The 21,518-nt window shown below is 41.0% G+C and overlaps 1 protein-coding gene across 1 annotated transcript in view; it reads left to right on the forward strand.

Annotated features, from left to right (window-relative positions):
- The window catches only part of ttll11 (tubulin tyrosine ligase-like family, member 11), a 194,144-nt gene that overhangs the window by 169,178 nt on the left and 3,448 nt on the right, over positions 1-21,518 (forward strand). The window contains exons 7-8 of the mRNA XM_048613325.1: positions 2,248-2,502; positions 5,032-5,138. Coding sequence (XP_048469282.1) covers positions 2,248-2,502; positions 5,032-5,138 — 362 coding nt within the window. The remainder of the gene's footprint in view (positions 1-2,247; positions 2,503-5,031; positions 5,139-21,518) is intronic.

Consider the following 21,518-nt stretch of genomic DNA (forward strand, 5'->3'; position numbering starts at 1 on the left):
CCAAGCAGCATCATAGGAGCAGAGAGGCTTCTCTGCTCCTATGATGCTGCTTGGCCTGCTGTGTTCATCCAGCCCTGCACCTTGTTGTCTCATACTTCCCAAACAGTTTGCTTGATTTCTGCGACCTGGCTGCTACACCAATACTCTAGCTGCACCTAATGCTTGCAGGTGTTGTTGTTTGGCTACAGTTGTTTCAAATCATCTACCATCTTCGCTAAGAGATCATTTTTGAAAGCTATTAAAGACAACTCAGTTTCCAAGAAATCACAGCCCTTGCCCTTGTCACGACACACACTGATAAACTGATCAGTTGATTTTTGAGGCTGTTGTCTGTGAGACATCAGCTCCAAATGGTAAATCCCAAAGTTACCTTTTACATGAAGCTGATCCTCCAGCATGGTCTATAGATTATTAAGGTCTTTCTGATGTTAATGAGTAAAGCTCAAAGTGTTGACTGTATGCAATTCCTTGTTTGAAATGGATATCTTTATGTTCATGGATTACTTATCAGGGTCTGCATCAGCTAAATCTAATAAACAAAGCTCCATCCTTTCTTTAAAATGCCTAATTTGGGTAGGACATCTCTTGCCTTCCAGTTCATTCTGGGGAATTTGGTAATCATCTTCCTGGTGCTTCTATCATTTATAAATACTGTCAATGAGTAGAGGATGTATAGACTTGCTACAACATGGGGAGATTCAGCGATACAACTGCTGTGTTTTTTGTTTACTTTTGTAACATACAATTTAAACACTTGGACAGCCCCAAGATCGTGAATCAGTATTTCTTTATTCCACTGGCATCAGATCTTTACAAGCATGAAGGGAAATTAAGGTTAAACTAGGAAAACAGAGTATTTACATAGAAGAACCTTGGAATTAACATTGAGGAAATGTTGAGGAAATCCTTTGTTGAGACTGTCTTTTCCTTTCTCCATGAGACCTCTTTCTCACAAAAGACACTCTTTCATCTTGACAATGCAAGCCTTCCTGTTCTTCACCATTTGCCTCTAAATGCCATGTTACATTTCTTCACTGTTTGTTGCTGTGAACCAGGTTTTTTCCTGTCTTCTACATTGTTTCCTTTAAAACAGAAATGGCAGAAATGAACCCAAGAACATTTTAATAACCCTGCAGCTTCCACAACCCATTTCGAAACTGACTGCTGCTCACATGAACCACCAATCTGACCCATCCACAAATCTTGTACTTGCTGTCAACCAACGTTGTTTGTATAGTGATTTTGCCTCCATGGATTTCAATGTACACACAACTTCTGTACCAGTTTCAAGTCTTGGCTGAGGCTTTTCCTAGGATCTTCAATTTCAAATTTACATCGCTGTTTTCATGTTGTCTAAGTAAGCCCAACACTGAGCACCATTTCGACGTTTTGTTTTTACACACACATATTTACCATTCTTATCCCAGGACTAGCAAATACTTTTAGGTTCTGCTTATTTGAAGCTCTGGTCCAGGATTACTCAGCAGGCAGTTTTGTGACAAAAGCTCATAATTAATTGTTTCAGGAAAACATAGCTACACCCTTTTATTACATGCTGCAAGTCAGACCGGCAACAACTGCTAATCACATGTTCTACATCCAGGTTACATGCCTAGAAGCGTGCTACTAAAATGCTATCATAACAAATACTATGACTTGGCACTCTCCATTCACAGGACTTTTGTCTCAATCTGCAGTCAGAATGGATGCAGCAGGTGCATAATTTCAGGCTGACATGCTAGTTTACCAGCACTGTCCCATCCCCAGGCCATTTTTCTGAGGCTGGTTTAGGGCAGAACAGTTGCCTACCTGCAAGTAGCAGGTAATGTGTAAAGAAAATTAAGGTCAGTGTTCCGAGGACAGCTGCAGGTTCAACCAAGTCCTACTCCAGAGTGTTTTCTGCCTTATGGTAAGTCACATCTGACAATTAAGCTGACATCCAGGCAGGGATCCGCCTGGAAAAATAGTCAAATTTCATTCTATGCAAGAAACCATCTGAAACTCCACCTTTCTCCTGCCTGTGCAACTGCCCAATTCTATATTGAAGCCTTTATGTAAATTACATCACTTTGTATAATTAAAAAAGCTTTTTTGTCTTTCATTGATCTGTGTATGACATCAAGAAATGCAATATGCAAAGCTTGTCTGTTGTAAACTTGAATTGATCTGTTAAAGTAGAAGCTTAGTGCTAAAGAAAAGTAGTAAAAGCTCTGGCCTGATTATACTTCAATATTTTTCCATTTATAGATCATGCCTCACTGACTATGCAGCAGATAGTGACCAAGAGGAGACAGTTGAAGCTGAACCACAGGACACAAACGGGACTCCCTCCAGCAAAGAACAGAACTGGTCACCCCTCTGCTTGAAGCAAGTCTTTCCTAAGTATTCTCGACAATTCAGTTACTTGCTGATTGTGGACCGTATTGCTCTACTATTTATCAGATTCCTGGGCATTAAAGGAAGTATGAAACTTGGTCCAACAGGGTTTCGGACTTTTATCAGGTCAGTTAATTCAAACTAGTACAGTCTTTAGCATCAAATTTGGTTTCCTGAGATGTATATCAGACATAAAAAGAGGACTTTTGTTTGCTTACAAAATATTTATCAGCCATTTTCTGTTGCTTATTTACAATATCTTCACAATCTTTCACATGCTCTGGGAAAATAAAATTTCCATGCAACAAAATGCAGCAGCAAGAAAGTGAAATACGATTTATAGTATATCATTGTGTCAAACATGCATAGCAATTGATTTGATTAGTAATCAGATTTTCTATCTGTACTACTGTCAAGTTAAATTCAAATCTAATAAAACCATAACCAGCAAATACTCTTCAATTTTTTGGATAGACTATGCATAAAAACACACAACATTTTCACTTCTATTCATAAATAAACAATTTCACCTTCATGGTGTAACAATGTTTCTTTAGGCAGTGTCATATAAGAGCCTGAATAATTTGTTAGTGTTTTAGTCTAATAGCGAATGCATTTTAAACAATAAATCTATTTTGCAGAATTTTAAGCCAAGCATTCTTGAAAAAACAATTATTTGTAACTGGTGCAGATATCACATTTATGTGGTTATATTTAATACTTAAAATTTAAATTTGGTTCCATTATAACTCATCAATTTCATGCTAATTAAAACAATTGCTCATGAAAAGTGCTGTAGCACAACAATTTGCATTTATATAAGAGCAAAATTATGTGGCTTCTGGAAGTTAAAATAAAAACAGAAAATGCAGAAATCATAGACAAACAGTATCTTAAGGGAGAGAAACCATGTCAAGGTTTTAGGCCAATGACCCATTGGAAGTGGAGGAAGTGAGATCTGACAGTTTATAAAAAATAATCAGGTAGTGCAAGCTTAGGGAATAGAACTTCGTCTTTCTAAAAGATACTTTTTAACCACCCAGTCTCAACCCTGAGTCAACAACTTCAGGTCATAATTATTCTTCCCATTTTCTCAGACATAGGCTGATAATTGGATAATCTGGGGGAGGCAACAGCTTGGTGATATTACCACTACAGTATTAATCCAGAGACCCAGATAATGTTCTAAGAACCTGGGTTCAAATCCCATCATGGAAGATGGTGGAATTTGAATTCAATAAAAATCTGGAATTAAAGTGTCTAATGATGACCATTGTCGATTGTTGGAAAACCCACCTGGTTCACTGATGTCCTTTAGGAAGGAAACTGCCATCCTTACCTGGTCTAGCACTTATGTGACTCCAGACTCACAGCAATGTTGTTGATGCTTAACTGCCCTTTGGGCAATTAGAGATGGATAATAAATGCAGGCCAAGCCAGTGATGCCCACATCCCATGAATGAGTTAAAAAATGTTTCAGCTGTTGCTGGTTACACCTTCTCTAGACCCATCTTTTGTTTCTTTGTTGTCCCACTTACTACTCCTATTGGTGGACTAGTGTTCTTTAGAGAAGAAAATTGACTATGCTGACCTGGTCAGACTCAAAATATTTTCAGTCCCATGTACACATCAAACCATAAAGTCACTCAGCCAGCCATTCACTTGTGTCAAAACATTCTCTGACAACTAGTAATGGACAATAAATTCTGACTTTACCAGTGGCACCTATATTTTGGTATGAATAAAAATATTGACAACACTAATGCAAATGTCCATGGTGCTAAAGATCATTCTGCAATTTTAAGTTATTTTTTACATGTTGACTGTTATATGTTGTAGCTTCTCCCTGTTTCTTAACAATCTCCAGTCACTGACAACTGTCTATTCCATCAAGCCTGTTTTTTCTGTGCTCCCCCAAATTCCTTTGCTGCACTATTGGGACTTTCATCTGTCTAGAACAAAACCTGTAGTATTCACTCCTTAAACTTCTCTCCCTTCAAGTTCCATTATTGTCTGATTATGCACCTATGCAGCTCCATTAAATGTTTTACCAAAAGAAAACAGAAATAGGGTATTAGCAGAACAGAAAAGCTTTAAATTGATTTAAATGGAATGATTTAAATATGTTATTTTCATTAATAGATGAGAATCAATACTCGTTCATTTTAATCTATTTCACTGTTCATTATCTAAGTAAGAGAATCTCCATTCACACTTTGTTCACAATCTTCTCTATAAAAGAATTGTCCTTGCCGAGTCAAACCTGGATTATGTAAAATTTACTACACCTTGATAAAGCATACTTTACATTGGTGTCATTGTTTACATTTGTTATTTTTAACACGCACTTTTTGATGGGTTTGGAATACTTTTCCCCGTATCTCGTCTTAGCTGTAATTAACAGGTTATTTTCTACCTACAGTAATAACATCAACCCGTATTCACTTTTATCCTCCAAGCAGCGGAGACGACTTGTGTATTAACTCCCCAAATGTTTTTCAAACGCCAAGAAACTAATGTTTGAAGTATTGTCTAGTCTTCATCATTGATTGCTGTTTAATTTGCAGCATCAATCTAAAATATATTTCTTAATTGAATGTTACATACTGCAATTATGGCTTTAATGTTCCCATGCTCTTTGGTTTTACATTGTAGGACCTGTAAACTCAGCAACAGTAACTTGTCGATGGCATCTGTTGATATTTTATACATTGATATTGCGCGAAGATGGAATATTATTCGTGGGGACCGAGGAGAATCTGGTAACTAAATGTCTTCTGCCATTCTTCCTTGCATTCCTGACTGACTAAATAACTAATTGGTTATTTATTCTTTATGATTGAATGTGATGCCTATTTATTTTGTATACAGCTGAGTTTATGAGACAGAACTTTGGTCAATCCACAAGATGAAATCCTGGTTAAAACAAAATCATTCCAGTTAAATGCAAAAAAAAACTTGTATCGGAAATTGAATCCTCTTTTCTTTTATCTAGTTATAGAGAATACATGTTGCTGAACTATAAGTAGGAATTCTTAAGGGATTAAATAAATGCATGGCTCTTACTATCTTTCATCAAGGATTGGAACGCAGTAAACATCAAATCTGGATGTCAGAGAAGCAGAACTGAAAAATTGAAGTTGTCAGATATGTTTTCTCTTCAAATAAAACTGTTTATTAAAGATTAGTGCACAGAAGATTAATCTTTGCTATGTTCAAAAAGTTGTGATCTGTTGACAGCACAAATTCTTTGACAGTTTCCTCAGGCATTTTGAAAGGTTATTTGAATGTTAATTAAACTGAAGCCTCTCCCATCTTAGTTCATGTGAGGGTTTTTTTTTAATGCATTGCAATATTAGAACCAGTACATTTTAAACTACTTTGATTCTTTTTAACCCATGCCACATGTCAGTTTAAAGTTAAATAAGTATTTCACATCACTAGAAATGAAAACATTTAAACTCTAGAAGAGTTGAAGCCAACTTCACAGCATTGTAACTGAAAAATGACAGATAAAGATGCATTTAAGTAAACAAATAACATTTATTTTTTGTGGCATTCACGAAAGCTCAGTACTTTTAGGATAGGACTTTAGACCGCAAAGGAATTATTGATAAAAAAGAAAAGTTAATCTCTGACCTGTCAGATGAAATCTTTTATACCTTGTCGCTTTGCCGAAAAGTGGTAAGTTTTGTACATGGATATTAGTTGATTTTCACATCTGGTACTTAAATCTCTGCGTGTGAATTAGTGCCTTATCTCACTTATTGCTCTCCCTTGTTACTCAATTGAGATTGGGATATCATGGATAGAAATGGACAGGAGAAAACTGATTAAGTATAAATAAACAATTAACCTGGTAAATGTTATTTTGTTTAACTCAATTCAACACAAACTAGTGTAATCATTTATTTATTTAACTTTAAACAAGGAATGCTAAAATATCCAGCTGGAGAGCTTAGGTGGTGTGGGATTTGATTTTTAAAAGTAGCCTTGGCAGTCAGAGGGAACTGAAAACTGGCACAGAAATTGCGATGTGCAAATAACTTGTGGCCACTGATTGAAATGCAGACAGCTCATTAACTTGTTGCTGCCTGCTCATTACAATGACTTCTGCTTACATCTAGCACTAATCGTGCTGCAAACACCCAGAGTGAACTCAGAAACAACTCAGAGATAGTAGGAACTGCCAATGCTGGAGTCTGAGATAACAGGTGTAGAGCTGGATAAACACAGCAGGCCAGGTAGCATCGGAGGAGCAGGAAAGCTGACGTTTCAGGTCTGCACCCTTCTTCAGAAATGGGGGAGGGGAAGGGCTTTCCTGCTCCTCTGATGCTGCCTGGCCTGCTGTGTTCATCCAGCTCTACACCTTGTGAACTCAGAAACAATTTCTTCACACCGCTTAAAGCTAGCTGACAGTGCTTAAGGTTATCCTGCATCTCTTGAAGAGGATGACTTAAAGTAGATTTTGGGAATTGTGCATGAAAGTGAATTTGTGCTGGGAAGCAGTAAGAAATCAAATAATGTGGGAGAGACTGGCCATTGCATTGGAGACCTAAATGGAGATCATGTAAAGAAGGCTGGCTATCCTCTTTCCACAGTGGAGCAGGAAAAACTTTAACACGTGGTCAAAAGGAAATGGCAGAAAATAGTTGTTAAGATCAATGCCTGGAAACAAATTCTGGGCACCTGATCATAGAATCCCAAGAATTTCAGTGACTTCATACATGTGGTTAAGACCAACAAATGCATCTTCAAATACCTTACTGCCAACTGCGCATTGACCTCAGCTATTGTTCGGTGCATCACATCTCCTATCACATACCTAAGAGAAACCTCTATCAATTAGGATTCATAACCACTATTCATATGCTTGAACTCCTCTCACTCTTAGCATGGCTGCAAGCCTCACACCCATACCTCACACATGGGACGCACTGCCAGTTTTTCAAACATGACAGCCATATTATGCAGACAGATTGCGCCACGTTCACCAACACACTTTTTCTCTTGCAGGCCAAGCTGGCACACAACCAGAGGCAGCAGGAACTAACTGGAAGGGGATAGGCACCCTATATCTCATTGCCTGCATAAAGGAGAAGATGCTGGCCATTTTTGGAACAACCATGGCGAGTGCCAATTTTCTGATGAAGGGTCTAGGCCCGAAACGTCAGCCTTCCTGCTCCTATGATGCTGCTTGGCCTGCTGTGTTCATCCAGCTCTACACCTTGTTATCTCAGATTCACCAGCATCTGCAGTTCCTATTATCTCCCATCCTTAAACCTAATCCTCCTTTTCACATCCCACTTTCTCTTCATCCCACAATCTGTTCTGATTCTAATGATCTAAGTATGCACCACCTATTTTCAGGCCTTTCCCTCATGCCAACCTTACCCTTACACCTTTTTTCCTTTCAGAGATCAAAGAGACGCAATCAGTCCAGGCAGGTGATGAAGACATAAATAACCCAATCAGTGATTTTACACTCTTGGACACCAGCTCAAGATACTAACAGTGTACATATCCTAGAGGATAGGTTAGAAGAAAAATATGCACTCAACCATACACCAGACACAAGTTCTTTGCAGGCAGGTTAGAAGGCAAGCCCAGTGCAGGTGCCAACTCACCAGAGAGTAAAGTAAAACATGGGTTTCACTGCCGAAGACACAGATAAGAACTTTGACAAACAACTTAGCAAAGAATTCAGTTAAAACAGAAAATGCTGCAAGTGGTCAGTAGAACAGGTTGCATCAGTGAGAGAAGTGTTAGATTTTATTAAGCAAATAGGAGAAAGAGCAGAAAAAATATCAAGATGAAAGGTTGGGTTGGACTGGTTGGAAGGGAGGATACGTTGGGTTAAATTTTCCAGTATTTGGGCAAAGCATATGTTTGAATCAGATTCATGGCAGCCAATTTGCCATGGCCCATCACAACTTCTGTCATGCAATCTCCAGCTTATTAATTGAGGTACAGATCTCTTTGGCGTCCATCTGATGGAATTGTGCAGCAGGAGATGTGGTAATGCTCACCACCGCCAGGACTTTGTGACATTTATGCTACTAGTGCCATATTTAAACATCACCTACTCACCATTCAGATCATCCAAGCCAAGAATTACCTCTCACACTATGGTGTTCCAGCATTATCCCAAAGGAAATGGCCCTGAAAGGGAAGTTAAGTCCTTGTGTTGTGGACAGAGACCTCGAGGTGCTGAGGTGGTGGAAAGGAGAGGTCAAAGGATGACTACCAAGGGATGCCAAGTCACTAGGTTCAGCCAGCCTAGACTGAGATAGTGGCCTGGATCAGTATAGTGTCTTGGGTGAAATGGAACATAGAGCAATGCAGGAAGAAGATGAATGATCTTCTTTGCTCTGTAAGTATAAGTGCCACCATTTCTTTCTGCTACCTCATACTCATAAGGCCACCATACAATATATGTTTTTCACTACACATACCTCTCACCAAGGCTCATGGATGACGACTATTTCATGCAGTATGTCCATTGAATGGCTCTCATCCACTTCATCCTGTCAAACTACCAAACCATCCTGTCCTTGAACTTCCGACTCATTGTGAACACTTCACCACTTCTCCTGCTCCTGCATCACCACTAACAGCTCTCCCATCCGCTTATCATCACACTCAAACCTCCTTTTTTTTTAATTCATTCATAGGATGAGGCATAGCTGGCCAAACCAGCATCTATTGCTCGTCCCTAATTTCCCAGAGGGCAATTAAGATTCAACCACATTTCTGTGGTTTGGAGTCACATGTAGGCCAGACCAGGTAAGGATGGCAGTTTCCTTCCCAAAAGGACATTAGTTAACCAGATGGGCTTTGCCTGACAATTGACAATGTACTCATAGTCATCATTAGACTCTTAATTCCAGATATTTATTAAATTCAAATTCCACCATCTGCCTTGGCGGGATTTGAACCTGTGTCCCGAGAACATTACCTGGATCTCTAAATTAACAGTCCAGTGTTAATTCCACTGGGCCATTGTCTCCCCAACCCCATTTTGCCTCAATGCAGGAGAAAAAAGTCTCATGGGCCAAGAAGGACCTGAGGCAAGGTGGCAGACGTAAGTTTTCTCACCACACATGAAGAGAAAATGCTTGACTGGTTGGACGACAGTGAGACAACAGCATTCTCTCACTGGATCCTCTACCAGCTCAGAGAATTTCACCTCAGTGGCTTCTCAATCTAGGTTACACTCAACAGCACAACCTGGTGAGCATATCACTGATGTGCCTCTGCAGCTGATCAAGAAAGAAATGTCCAAGGTCTCTGACAGAGACCAAGCACCTGCTCAATCCCAGGCAGACCATGATTCCTTGGTCTCAGCTAATGTTTCTTTTAAGCTACGTCAAAAACTGTTAACCCAGCCCAGCCCACGTCCTATGAATAAATTATAAAAATCCTCACTCTGGTGCCCCTTCATCTCAGGGAGAGATGGTGGTGTCAACAGACCAACTAAGGGGAGCAGGGGCCACACACAGGACCGCTCAAAGCTTCTTATCAGGACACTAAAGGTGCCTGGCCTCTCTACCTCCCCACTGTCCATGATGCCGAAGCTCGCAAAAGTCCAGCTGAGCAGGGTGAGCGTGCATCTGGGCAGGATGCTCCTAGCAGGCCTATGCTATCTAGGCCCAAATACCCCTGGGGACAACTATCCAAGTCTTCCAGGCCAACAGAGTAGAATCCCTACACCCCAGTTTTGGGGGCTGTGATTGTTTTTAGACATAGTTGAATGGAAAAGAAAAATAACTGAAGGAAGGCACATAGGTTGCACAGATGACACATAGTTGTAAATAACCTGCAGTTTTGTAAATATCTGTTCACTTGCAGTATTAAAATATCAGCTCTGGTATCTTTGGCACTGTCAGACTTGGCAGTGAATTCGCATCTATTTGAGAGATGGAGCAGCCTTCTTAGACATGTCAACGATGAAATAAGTTGTAAAGGCCAAGCATTTCTCATTTCCTACAACCATCCAGCTTTTTCACTGCAGGTAGCATTAAATGTCATGAATCTTGGAATGCATTCATGCAGCCAAAGAATTACATTTTAATATGGACATCATTCAGTCTAAAAGCAATGTGCAAGGATTGTGGTAGGGCCTGTTCTGCATAAATCATTCAACCTAGGCCCACGTTGTGAGTGAGATTATGGAATCAGTGATAATTCCACACATCTCCGGGAGAAAAGGTTGATTCTATCCATTTAACCTCTTAAGGAAACATACTGAAATTCAAGACTGGAAGATGAATAATCAGAAGTTCATCTGTCCTCTGCCCCTCATAGCACATTGACCTGTTGACAGAAGCTGCACAAAATACTGCGTCTCTCAGGTTAAGCACTTTCCTACAGGATGCTCAATCATTTCAGGGCAGTTTAGAAGTCTACACGAACTCTTGAAATGTTGAAGGTTAACTGATGATGGCATAGTAAAAAGGCAGTTCCTCAGGATTGCTCCTGTCATGAGACTTCACTGCACATTCCTTGGAGCAGAGGAAATGGTGGTAGGCATGACTGAAATATATAAAATTATGAGGGGCATAGACAAGACAGACAGGAAGATACATTCCCCCATGATGGAGGGATCAATGTCCAAGGACATAGATTTTAAAGGAAGGGGCAGGAGTTTTAGAAGAGATGTGAGGAAAAGCTTTTTCACCAAGAGTTTGGTGGGAATCTGGAACTCACTGCCTGTAAGGATGGTAGAGACAGAAAGTTTCATAACATTTAAAACATCTTAAAAATGGAATTAGAATAGTTAGGTGGTTGTTTTTGACTAGTACAGACCTGACGGGCCAAAGGGCCTTTTCAATGCTGTTGGCCTCCATGACTATGAACGCTTAGATATCATCTGCTGAAGCCTTAAAATCAACATAGCTTTAGCACCACACAATGTGAGTACCCTGTCTAAGTGACTGATGCTTTCTCCCTACTGGTGAGTAGACTTGTAAAGTGGAGTCACCCAAAGATACTAAACATACAATCGTATGGATGAGAGAACATTTATTCAGCACAAAAATGTTCAAGGACTGCAAAAATAACGAATTTCACATGCACTTTTGATTGACCAAGGCTGCTTGCCAAATAAACAAACGAAAGTTACAGAATGAAAGGAAGTCTAAATACAACTCATTCATTAGGGACAACAAGGTGCAGGGCTGGATGAACACAGCAGGCCAAGCAGCATCATAGGAGCAGAGAGGCTGAGCCTCTCTGCTCCTATGATGCTGCTTGGCCTGCTATGTTCATCCAGCCCTGCACCTTGTTGTCCCGGATTCTCCAGCATCTGCAGTTCCTACTATCTCTCATTCATTAGGGAAGTGGGTTTCAATTGGGTCTGGCTCCTCACACTCAATGGTGCACAGCTCTATCATGCTGGCGTGGATGTCCCTCCCAGTAAATGTCCAGAGGCTCATCCTCAGAAGTTTGCTGCTGATCCCCCATTTTCTCTGCATTCAGAAAACCCCCTTTTGTTGGTTACTGCTGTGAAGAACACAGCATGCCACAGTGATGCTGTAAGTCATTTCTCAGCTAAATGGCAAGACCCCACCAAACCCCAGATCCAAGTATCAAAACCTCATCTTAAGTCTATCATTTGCTTCTCTATGGCCCTGGTAAAATAATAGATATTTTTGTTTTATTTCTGTTATACTTAGCCTGAAGGTTATGTAAAGGCATCATCAAGTGCCATCAGCTATGTTTAAAGGTTGTAGTCCTTGTCTCCTAGCAACCATCTCTGTATGGTTCAAGGACCTTGGAGGGAGGCACGAACCTACAAGTTCCCCAGTAAGTATGCATCCAGGATATCTAGTGCCCACCTCCAAAATCTGGCATCAATAGTCACAGATAAGCTGACCTTTGATGGAGTGGATGCCTTTTCTCCATAAAACTCCTTAGGTAGATGTTAGGGTGCTTTCAAAGCAACATGGGTGCAGGCAACAGCACCCTGTAGCTGGGAGAAACCAGCAAGGTTGGGGAATCCAACTGCCTGGGCTGCTTGATATTCCTCATCACAGGAGAAGGACATAAACTGGTGTAACCTGGAGACGGTGGCATGAATGACATCCCACATGCATTTTTGGGTTGAGGATTGTGAAATACCATTCAGGTTCCCAATTACTCTTTGAAGTGAGCCTCTTGCATATAACTTCAAAGCAGCTGTAATTTGACAGAGGCCAGGTTGGGATGACCATCCATTCCTTCCAAATGAAAATCCTGTTCCAGCAGATAACATTGTTTGGTGATGATGGCCCAGGACATCCTTAGTCTGCACCTACACTGGATTTATGAAAGCTATAGAAAATAACAGGAAGATCAGTAAATCCAGGATCTGTTCAATCTCCTTCACTGACATGGGCAATCTTCATCTGCTGCTTTTCCCTGAAGAGTTGCAGCATCCTAGCTATTCTTGGTAGACTTACTGACATAATTGTAATGGTTCTCTCCTGCAGTATTGTAATCACCTGTACCAAAGCTACAAGTAAAGTGAAAGATAAAAGGTCTGGCTCAGCAGTGTAAGCCAATAATCTGTAGGGAATGTTGGAAATCGAACAGTACGTCAGTAATTGTACTCTTGAGCCTTCACTTCAGTCATTCTGGAGCGTCATGTCATACTCGAGTTTTCATAAAGATGTCAATGTCATACAATTATAAGGAACCCTGAGAGATGTAACCTTATCCAGATGCTTGTTGCAAACCCAAAGTTATAATGATACATTGGGGGAATTAAATATTGGCATTGGTCCATTTTGATAGCCACCTATGAATGGAACAAACCATGACCGTGCATATTTACAGTTCACTGTGCAAATGTGGCAACTCCGAAGCGTTTTCTTCCAGTATAAGGTAAGAAATGTTTGCAGACATGACAAACCTGGGTGAGACTTTTATGTTAACACCTGAATAAATTTGCTTATCTGACATAGCAAGAGGCAATTAGTGCAAACTATGTAATAGTCATGATTACTTGAGGCTATAAATTTTGATATTCCTTCTAGTAAAACAAAATGACCTGCCAATGAATTACAATTTGATACCTGATGAGTGGCGTTACTGAATCAGTGGATTTATTATTAATGCAACTGCCTCTAGCAGGACTTAACATTCAAAGAATTATACTTTGCTTCCAACAAGAAAAAACAGTAACTTACTCTGCCCATTCCCCATGTGGTAGCAGCTACTTTGTCTCATTATTGTGCACTTGAGTTTGGATCAAAGATGCAAAGCTTTCAGTTTCATTTTTATTTAGTTATTTATGGGATAAAGGCTTCATTAGGTGGGCCAGCATTTATTGCCCGTCCATAATTGCATTATGAGTAGGTAGACCCATGGTACTGGTAGGGAGGGAGTTCCAGGATTTTGACACAACAACATTGAAGGTCTGGATGGTGAGTGGCTTGGTGGGGAACTTTCAGGTAGTTGTGTTCCCATGTATCTGCTGCTGTTGGCCTTCTCGAAAGTCGTGGTCATGGGTTTTGAAGGTAATGTCTAAAGAGCTTTGGTGAACTTCTGCATATTTTAGATGGTACACACTGCTATAATTATACATTGATGGTGGATAAGATGAATGTTTACAGATGTGGTGCCAATCAAGCAGGCTACGTTGACCTGGGAGGTTTCAGGCTTCTTGAGTTGGACTGCATTTGTCCAGGGAAGTGGAGGGTATTCCATCAGAATTTGTGCCTTGTAGATCGTGGATAGACTTTGGGGAGTCAGGACGAGAGTTACTCACTGCACAATTCCTAGCCTTTCACCTGCTCTTGAAGTTATGAACTAATCCAATTCAGTTTGTGGTCAATGATGAACACCAGGGTGGTGGTATTGGAGGATTCAGCAATGATAATGATATCAACGGGCAGTGGTTAGATTCTCTCTTGTTAAAAATAGACATGGCTGACACTTGCATGGTGCGAATGTTACTTGCCACTTATCAAGCCAAACTTAGATGTTGTCCCGGTCTTACTGTATTTGTACATGGGACTGAAGCAGTGTCTGAGCAGTCATGAATGACACTGAACATTGTCATCAGCAAACATCCCCATTTCGGACATTATGATGGAGACAAGATAATTTATGAAGGAGCTGAAGATGGTTGGGCTTAGGTCACTACCCTTAGGACCCCCTGCGCAGATATCCTGGAGCCGAGATTACTGACCTCCAATAACTGTAGCCATCTTCCTTTGTGCCAGGTATGACTCCAACCAGCAGAGAGTTTTGCTCTTGATGCACATTGATACTAGCTATGCCAGGGCTCCCTAATGCCACACCTGGTCAAATGTAACATTGATGTCAAGGATAGTCTCACCTCACCTCCAGAATTCAGCTCCTATCTATGTTAGAACCAAGGGTTGTAATAAGGTCAGGATCTGATTGACCCTTGCGCAATGCAAACTGAGTTCTGTCATGAGTAACTTGCAGGCTTTGCCTGAGGCACCTTGAAAAGCTAAGCCTTAAGGCCTTGTGAATTACTTGCACAGAGCAGTCGCAATAAAAAGGATGAATTAGTCATACAAGTAGATGTAAACTGTAATGGTACAGTCGGAATTACAGAGAAATGGCTGTAGGGTGATCAGGGATGGAAATTGAATATTCAGACTTGTTCAGTTTTAAGGCAGGACAAACAGAGAAGGGAGGTGGGGTAGCATTGCTGGTCAAAGAGAACATTAATGTAACAGCATGGAATCTATATGATAGAGCTTAGAAACAACAAGGGGCAGAAAGCAATAGTGGAAGTTATATATAGACACCAAACTGTAATAATAACATTTGGGAAGGCATTAAACTGGAAATTAGAAACACAAGCAATAAAAGTACAGCTGTAGTTAAGAGTGACTTTATCTGCATTTTGATTGGGCAAATCAAATCAGTAACAATGCCGCAGAGGAGGAATTCCTGGAGTTTGTATGCAGCATCTGGCAGCATCTGCGAACAAAAAATCAGAGTTAACATTTTGGATCCAGTGACCCTTCCTCAGAACAGGGTCACTGGATCTGAAACGTTAACTCTGATTTTTGTTTTTGTTCCTGACTTACAGCATCCACAGTTCTTTCGGTTTATAATTTCAAGAGATGTAAGTTTTCTAAATTTTTTTTATTAATTTGGTTTATATAAGTGGGATTTATATCTATTGGAACAACATATCATTAGAATTTTGTTTTATTTGGGAATAGCTCGTAGTTAAGGGAAAATTGTTTGGTTCATTAGTAGTTCTGATAATTTGTTAACTGTTAGAGTTAGATAAATAATTTATTTCTTGTTGATTATAGAGTGACTGACAGGAGTTCATTGCACTTAACCTTCCCTTTATAACAGATTAGGAGGTGAGGGACAGATTATAACACTTTTCACATTTCCTTTAACAGGTTACGAGGCAAGGCAAGCTTCTGTGGGTGTTTTGGTTTTAATTATCAGAGAGTGTCGACCACTGCTTCATAACATAATATTGAATGAAGGAGCAGGCTGAAATGGTTGAATGACTTCCTCCTGTTCGTTTTTTCTGTGCCTTTATGAATGACTAGTTTCTTTTGACCCCACTAAGGACTAGTTCCTTTTGCCTTTCAGACATGGCTATTCTATATTGGGTTTATTTGGAACACTGAAGGAGACTTAAATTCAGAGAGGTCAGAATGGGATCAAGGTGGAGAATTCAATGACAGGCAAGAGAAGCTCAGAGTCATGTTTGCGAACTGATTGGAGGTGTTCTGTAAAGTAGTCACTTGGTCTGTCTTTTGGCAAGGGATGCAAAGTTGCTACTTCACAATGAAGGAATATTTGAGGCCTTTGACAGTGAGAAGGTAAAATTTCCTGCACTCGTGTGGAAATTTGCTGTTTGAAAGTGAAGGGGTCATGGGGTGCTGAGAAGTGGTACACAGTGTTGTGGAGGGAACAGTCCCTTGAAATGCCAAAGAGAGTGGCAGGAAAGATGTACTTTGACATGAAATGACAGTGGAAAATGTAGTGTCCTAACCTGGCTTTGTACCGCATTTAATATTTGACTTGTTATGTATATGTACATGTTATTAATAGTAATATTAGCATAGAATGTTATTTGAATGAAGAGAGACTGCAGAAGTCTACATTATGGAGGGATGTAGATATTCTGTTACCTAAATCACAACAAGTTAGTTTGCAGGTATGGCAAGTGTATAGGAAGGAAATGGAATATTGACATTTCTTGCAAGAGAATGAAGTGTTGCCATGGCTGTACATGGCCTTAACTGAGAAAGACACACCAACATCAGCGTCCCCAACCAGGCTAACATCCCCAGCATCAACTATCCTTGATTGGCTACGATGAGCTGGGCATGTCGTCAGCATGACCGACACGAGACTCCCAAGCAGGCGCTCTACTCCCAGCTTTGAAATGGCAGGCGAGCCTCAGGTGGAAGAAGAAGCATTTTGGTGACAGCCTAAAGGCCTCATTGGTGAAGTGTGACATTCTCACAGACACCTGGGAATCACAGGCCCAAGACTGTCCAAAGTCGAGGAGGAGCATCTGGGAAGGCATCGAACACCTCAAGACTTGCCGTCGGGAAAATGTAGAAGCCAGGTGAAAACAGCGAAAGAATTGCGCTGCCACAGCAACACCCTACCCACCCCTTCTTGTGACCACCACCTGCCCCAAGTGTAACAAAGCCTGTGGTAGCCATATTGGTCTGTACAGCCACCTACAGACTCACCCTGAAAGTGGAAGAGAATCATCCTCGTCTGCAAGGTTGATGATGATGATCTGATGTGCTGTGTACAGTTTTGGCCTCCTAAGAAGGGATATAGAAGCATTTTAGAGGGGGTTCACTCAACTGTTTGCCAGGATGAAACGATTATCGTGTGAGGAAAGATTGAGCAGGTTGGGCCTATACCCAGTTGGAATTTACAAGAATAAGATGTGGTCTAATTGAAACATAAGATCCGGAGGGGACTTGATAGGGTGGATGCTGAGAGGATGTTTCTCCTTGTGGGGAAGTTTAGAACTAGGGATCACAATTTTAAAATTAAGAGTTCCCTCATTTATATTGAGATGAGGTTTTTTTTCCTCACAGGTAGTGGGTGGTTTATGGAATTCTCTTCCCCAAAGAGCAATGGAGGCTAGGTCCTTATGTATATTCCAGACTGAGATAGATAGATTTTTGATTGACAAAAGAGTTCAGAATTATGGTGAGCATGTAAGAAAGTGGAGTCAAAACCACAATCAGATCAGCCATGATCTTATTGAATGGCACCTAATTCTTTTTTTGTGTTTGTTACAATACTAAGCCTTATGCTTGGTCCTTCCCAAATCAGGGGATCTTTGTGAGTTTGCAATATTTCTAAAAATAGAGCTGGTATTTTTCCTTTAATAGGTTCCCACTGAAGCCTCAGAGCTGGAGGCCTTTTGGCTCCTGCTTTCAGAGACCAGTGAGGAATACTCCACAATTTACAATGCAATTCATCCTTCAGGCTGCAAACATATTTCTTGAGTAAAATACCATTCTCATTATTAAACAGTTGACATCATCTCAGGTGGCTCTGGGACGTCAAACTTGCAATAATGACTGAATTTCCATTCCTGATTCTGGTCATCTGGTCTTAGCATGAACTCAGCTCTTGACTATTCAGTCAGTGTGAATCACCTGATCATGGCAATCCAGGAGATTCAGTTCATGCTAAGGAGAGTGGACTTCAAAGTGATGGGTCATATTGTTTTGCACTGCAGGAGCAAATTACTGCAGCCACTGGATTAACTAAGCACAAAAAATGCTGGAGACATAGCTGGTCAGGCAACATTTCGAGTCTAGATGACTCTTCATCAGAGCTGAAGTGAAGTGTGGAGGGGCAGTATATGTGCACTGGTGTGGGTGGGGTGTTGGAGTGCTGGGAGGAGAAAGGATGTTGATAGTTCAGATTAAATGATCAGAATATGAGAATGCCAGAACAATGATGTGTCTAACTGCCAGACTGGAAAGAACAGACAGTCCCATTGGGTTGTGGGAAGGGGAGAGACGGTAACAGAGAATGTAACAAGCAAAGCTAAAAGAAAGGGAAGGAATGGGTTCACAATTTGAAGATGTTGAACTCAATACTGAGCCCAGAAGGTTGTAAACTGTCTAGTTTGAAGATGAGACATTGTTACTCCAGTTTGCAGTGTAATTCGTGGCATCATTGCAGCATGCCGAGGACAGACAAGTGGGCATGTGAGCAAGACACTGTGTAAAGTGACCAGCTGTGGAAAGCTTGGGGTTATGCTTGCGCACAGACCGGAGGTGTTCTGCAAAACGGTCACCCAGCATTTGGTTTCTCCGGTGTAGAATAGGCCACATTGGGTGCAGCGAATACAATACACAAGATTGGAGGAGGTACAGGTGAAATGCTGCTTCACCTGGAAAGACTTGCTTGCACACCCACTTGTCTATCCTCAGCATGCTGCAATTCTCCAGTGAATCACAGCGCAAACTGGGGGAACAACATTTCATCTTGAAACTAGGGAGTTTACATCCCTTTGGGCTCAGTATTGAGTTCAACATCTTCAAATTGTGAACCCATTCCTTCCCTTTCTTTTAGCTTTGCTTGCTACATTCTCTGTCACTCTGTCTCCCCTTCCTCCACTCCAGTGGGACTGTCTGTTCTTTCGAGTCTGGCAGTTAGACACACAATTGTTCTCACATTCTGATCACTTAATCTGAACATCTTTTCTCCCCAGCGCTCCAACCTGCTACCCGCTCCATGCCCTCCCCCCACTCCGACTCATACATAAATGCTGCCCCCCTCCATACTTCACTTCAGCTCTGATGAAGAGTTATCTAGACGCAAAAAGTTAACTTGCTTTCTCTCCATGAATGCTGCCTAACCCACTGTGATCTCCGGCATTTGTTGTTTTACACTGTGTTGTTTTCTTTTGACTAGGTGAGGAGGTGTGAATCTTTTCCTACCTTTTCAATCTCCACGCTAGGCCACAGCAAAGATTTCTTGCTGTTTTTAGCTCAAGCCTTGGCTGTAATCAAAATGTAATTACTTAATGTCTGTCGTATCAGTAAGGAGCCAATTACAAAGTTTTCTGGAGAATAGAATATAAAAATACAGTGAAATGTTTTATAAGTGACTCCACCACAAGGCACCTACATCAATGACAGAAGTTATACATAATCATAAAAAAAAGTAAAATTAAGACAAAGTTCATCACAGTTCAGTTAACAGCTCCTGGTCTCTGGGAAAGCCGATTAAGGAATGATGGAATACTCTGAAGACACAGCCGGGATGACACCGCCATGCTGGACCGCTGGGTTGGAAGCCTTCACCGAAGAAGACTGCTATGCCGGGTTGTGACTGCCACTCCTGTACAAGACTGCCTTGGTGGGCCAAGATTGCCACACCTGGATGAGACTGCCTTCTGGGCTGCTAGAATACCTGGACGCTGAAGATGAAGAAGACCTCCACGCTCAGACAAGACTGTAACACCGGGAGACTGGACCCTTGGCCTAGCTTGCAAGTCCGGTCTGGGGGAGTCAGCCTGGGGCCTGCTCCTCACTTGCCAGGAGATCCCAAGCTGGGGTGAAGCCATGTTCGGCACATCCTGCCATTGCTGCTACCGGAGGCCTCCTCCTTCACCTGCCACTCTCCAAGCTTAAAAGAAAATAAAAAAAGAAAAACAGCAAAGTTATAAAGAAAAAAAAACAGAAAGAAAGCTAATAGGAGCAGATGAGCCCTGGGCTCAGCCCCTCTACTCCATCTTGGGAGAAAGAAAGAGCAATATTATTATCTGCTAACCTCAAGGAAAATAATAAAGTTGTGACACCAAAAACATACACAGACACAATGTTAAAACGAGCTAGTGTCCAATAGAAAAGGGAAATGAAAGGAATATACAATTTACAAACCTTAGAGTGTCCTTGAGATGCGCAGCTTTAACCTAGATCCCTGTTGTTTAATTGATGTCTTGTATCCTCTGCAGTAGTGAATATTTCAGTTGTCCTTTGTGTTCTCGGTGTCATAATGTTTTGTTTTAAATAGTTCTGTCACCAGGCACTTTTCCTTTTTGAGAGGCCAAGAGAAAAGCCACTTTCTTCAACTGATTCCAATCACCAATCTACCTCCCATTTTTACAAACCAGCCCTCGAAAGTACAGAGATAGTAGGAACTGCAGATGCTGCAGAATCTGAGATAACAAGGTGTAGAGCTGGATAAACACAGCAGGCCAAGCAGCATCAGAGGAGCAGGAAAGCTGACGTTTTGGGCCTAGACCCTTTTTCTGAAGAAGGGCCTAGGCCCGAAACGTCAGCTTTCCTGCTCCTCTGATGCTGCTTGGCCTGCTGTGTTCATCCAGCTCTACACCTTGTTACCTCTAAAGTACACTTCGTTTGTGTAATCCCGTGTCTCAGTTCATTGGACCAAACTTGATAATTGCAGGTGATGTCTTTCATCTCTAACATGTGAAATTTATCACACAGATGTAAATCCAAATAGGTGACATTCTTTCCACAACTGACTGGATGGACTAGTTTCAGTGTCTTTTGATAAAAAAAATGTTAATTTCAGTTCAGACAAGAATCCCAAAAGGAGATTGACAAGTTGATAGAGTAGGATGATAGATGGTAGATGAGATTCAATGCAGAGAAGTGTGAGGTGATGCTCTGGTCGGACGAACACCACAAGGCAAGACAAAGTAGGGGGTACAATTCTAAAGGGGGTGCAGCAGCAGAGGGACCTGGGGGTATATGTGCACAGATCACCGAAGACGAGTAGATAGAGCAGTAAATAAAACATAGTGCTCTTGGTTTTATTAATAGGGCACAAGAGCAAGAAGGTGATGTTGAACTTGTACAAGATACTTGTTAGTTCTCAGCTGGAGTATTGTGTATAGTTGTACGTGCCACATTATAGGAAAGATGCAAATGCATTGGAGAGAGTGCAAAACGATATACTAAAATGGTTCCAGGTATGAAAAAATTCAGCTATGAGGATAGTTTGAAGAAGTTGGAACTATTCTCCCTGGAGAAAAGAAGGCTGAGAGGAGATCAGATTGAAGGTTTCAAAATCCATGAGAAGGCTTGACCAAGTATGTAGAGTGAAGCTATTTCCTTGTGTAAAAGAAACAAGAACAAGAGGACATTTATTTAAAGTGATGTGCAAATGAAGCAAGAGTGATGTGG

This window comes from Rhincodon typus, chromosome 28 (assembly GCF_021869965.1).
Source record: "Rhincodon typus isolate 14 chromosome 28, sRhiTyp1.1, whole genome shotgun sequence".
Classification (NCBI taxonomy): Eukaryota; Metazoa; Chordata; class Chondrichthyes; order Orectolobiformes; family Rhincodontidae; genus Rhincodon; species Rhincodon typus.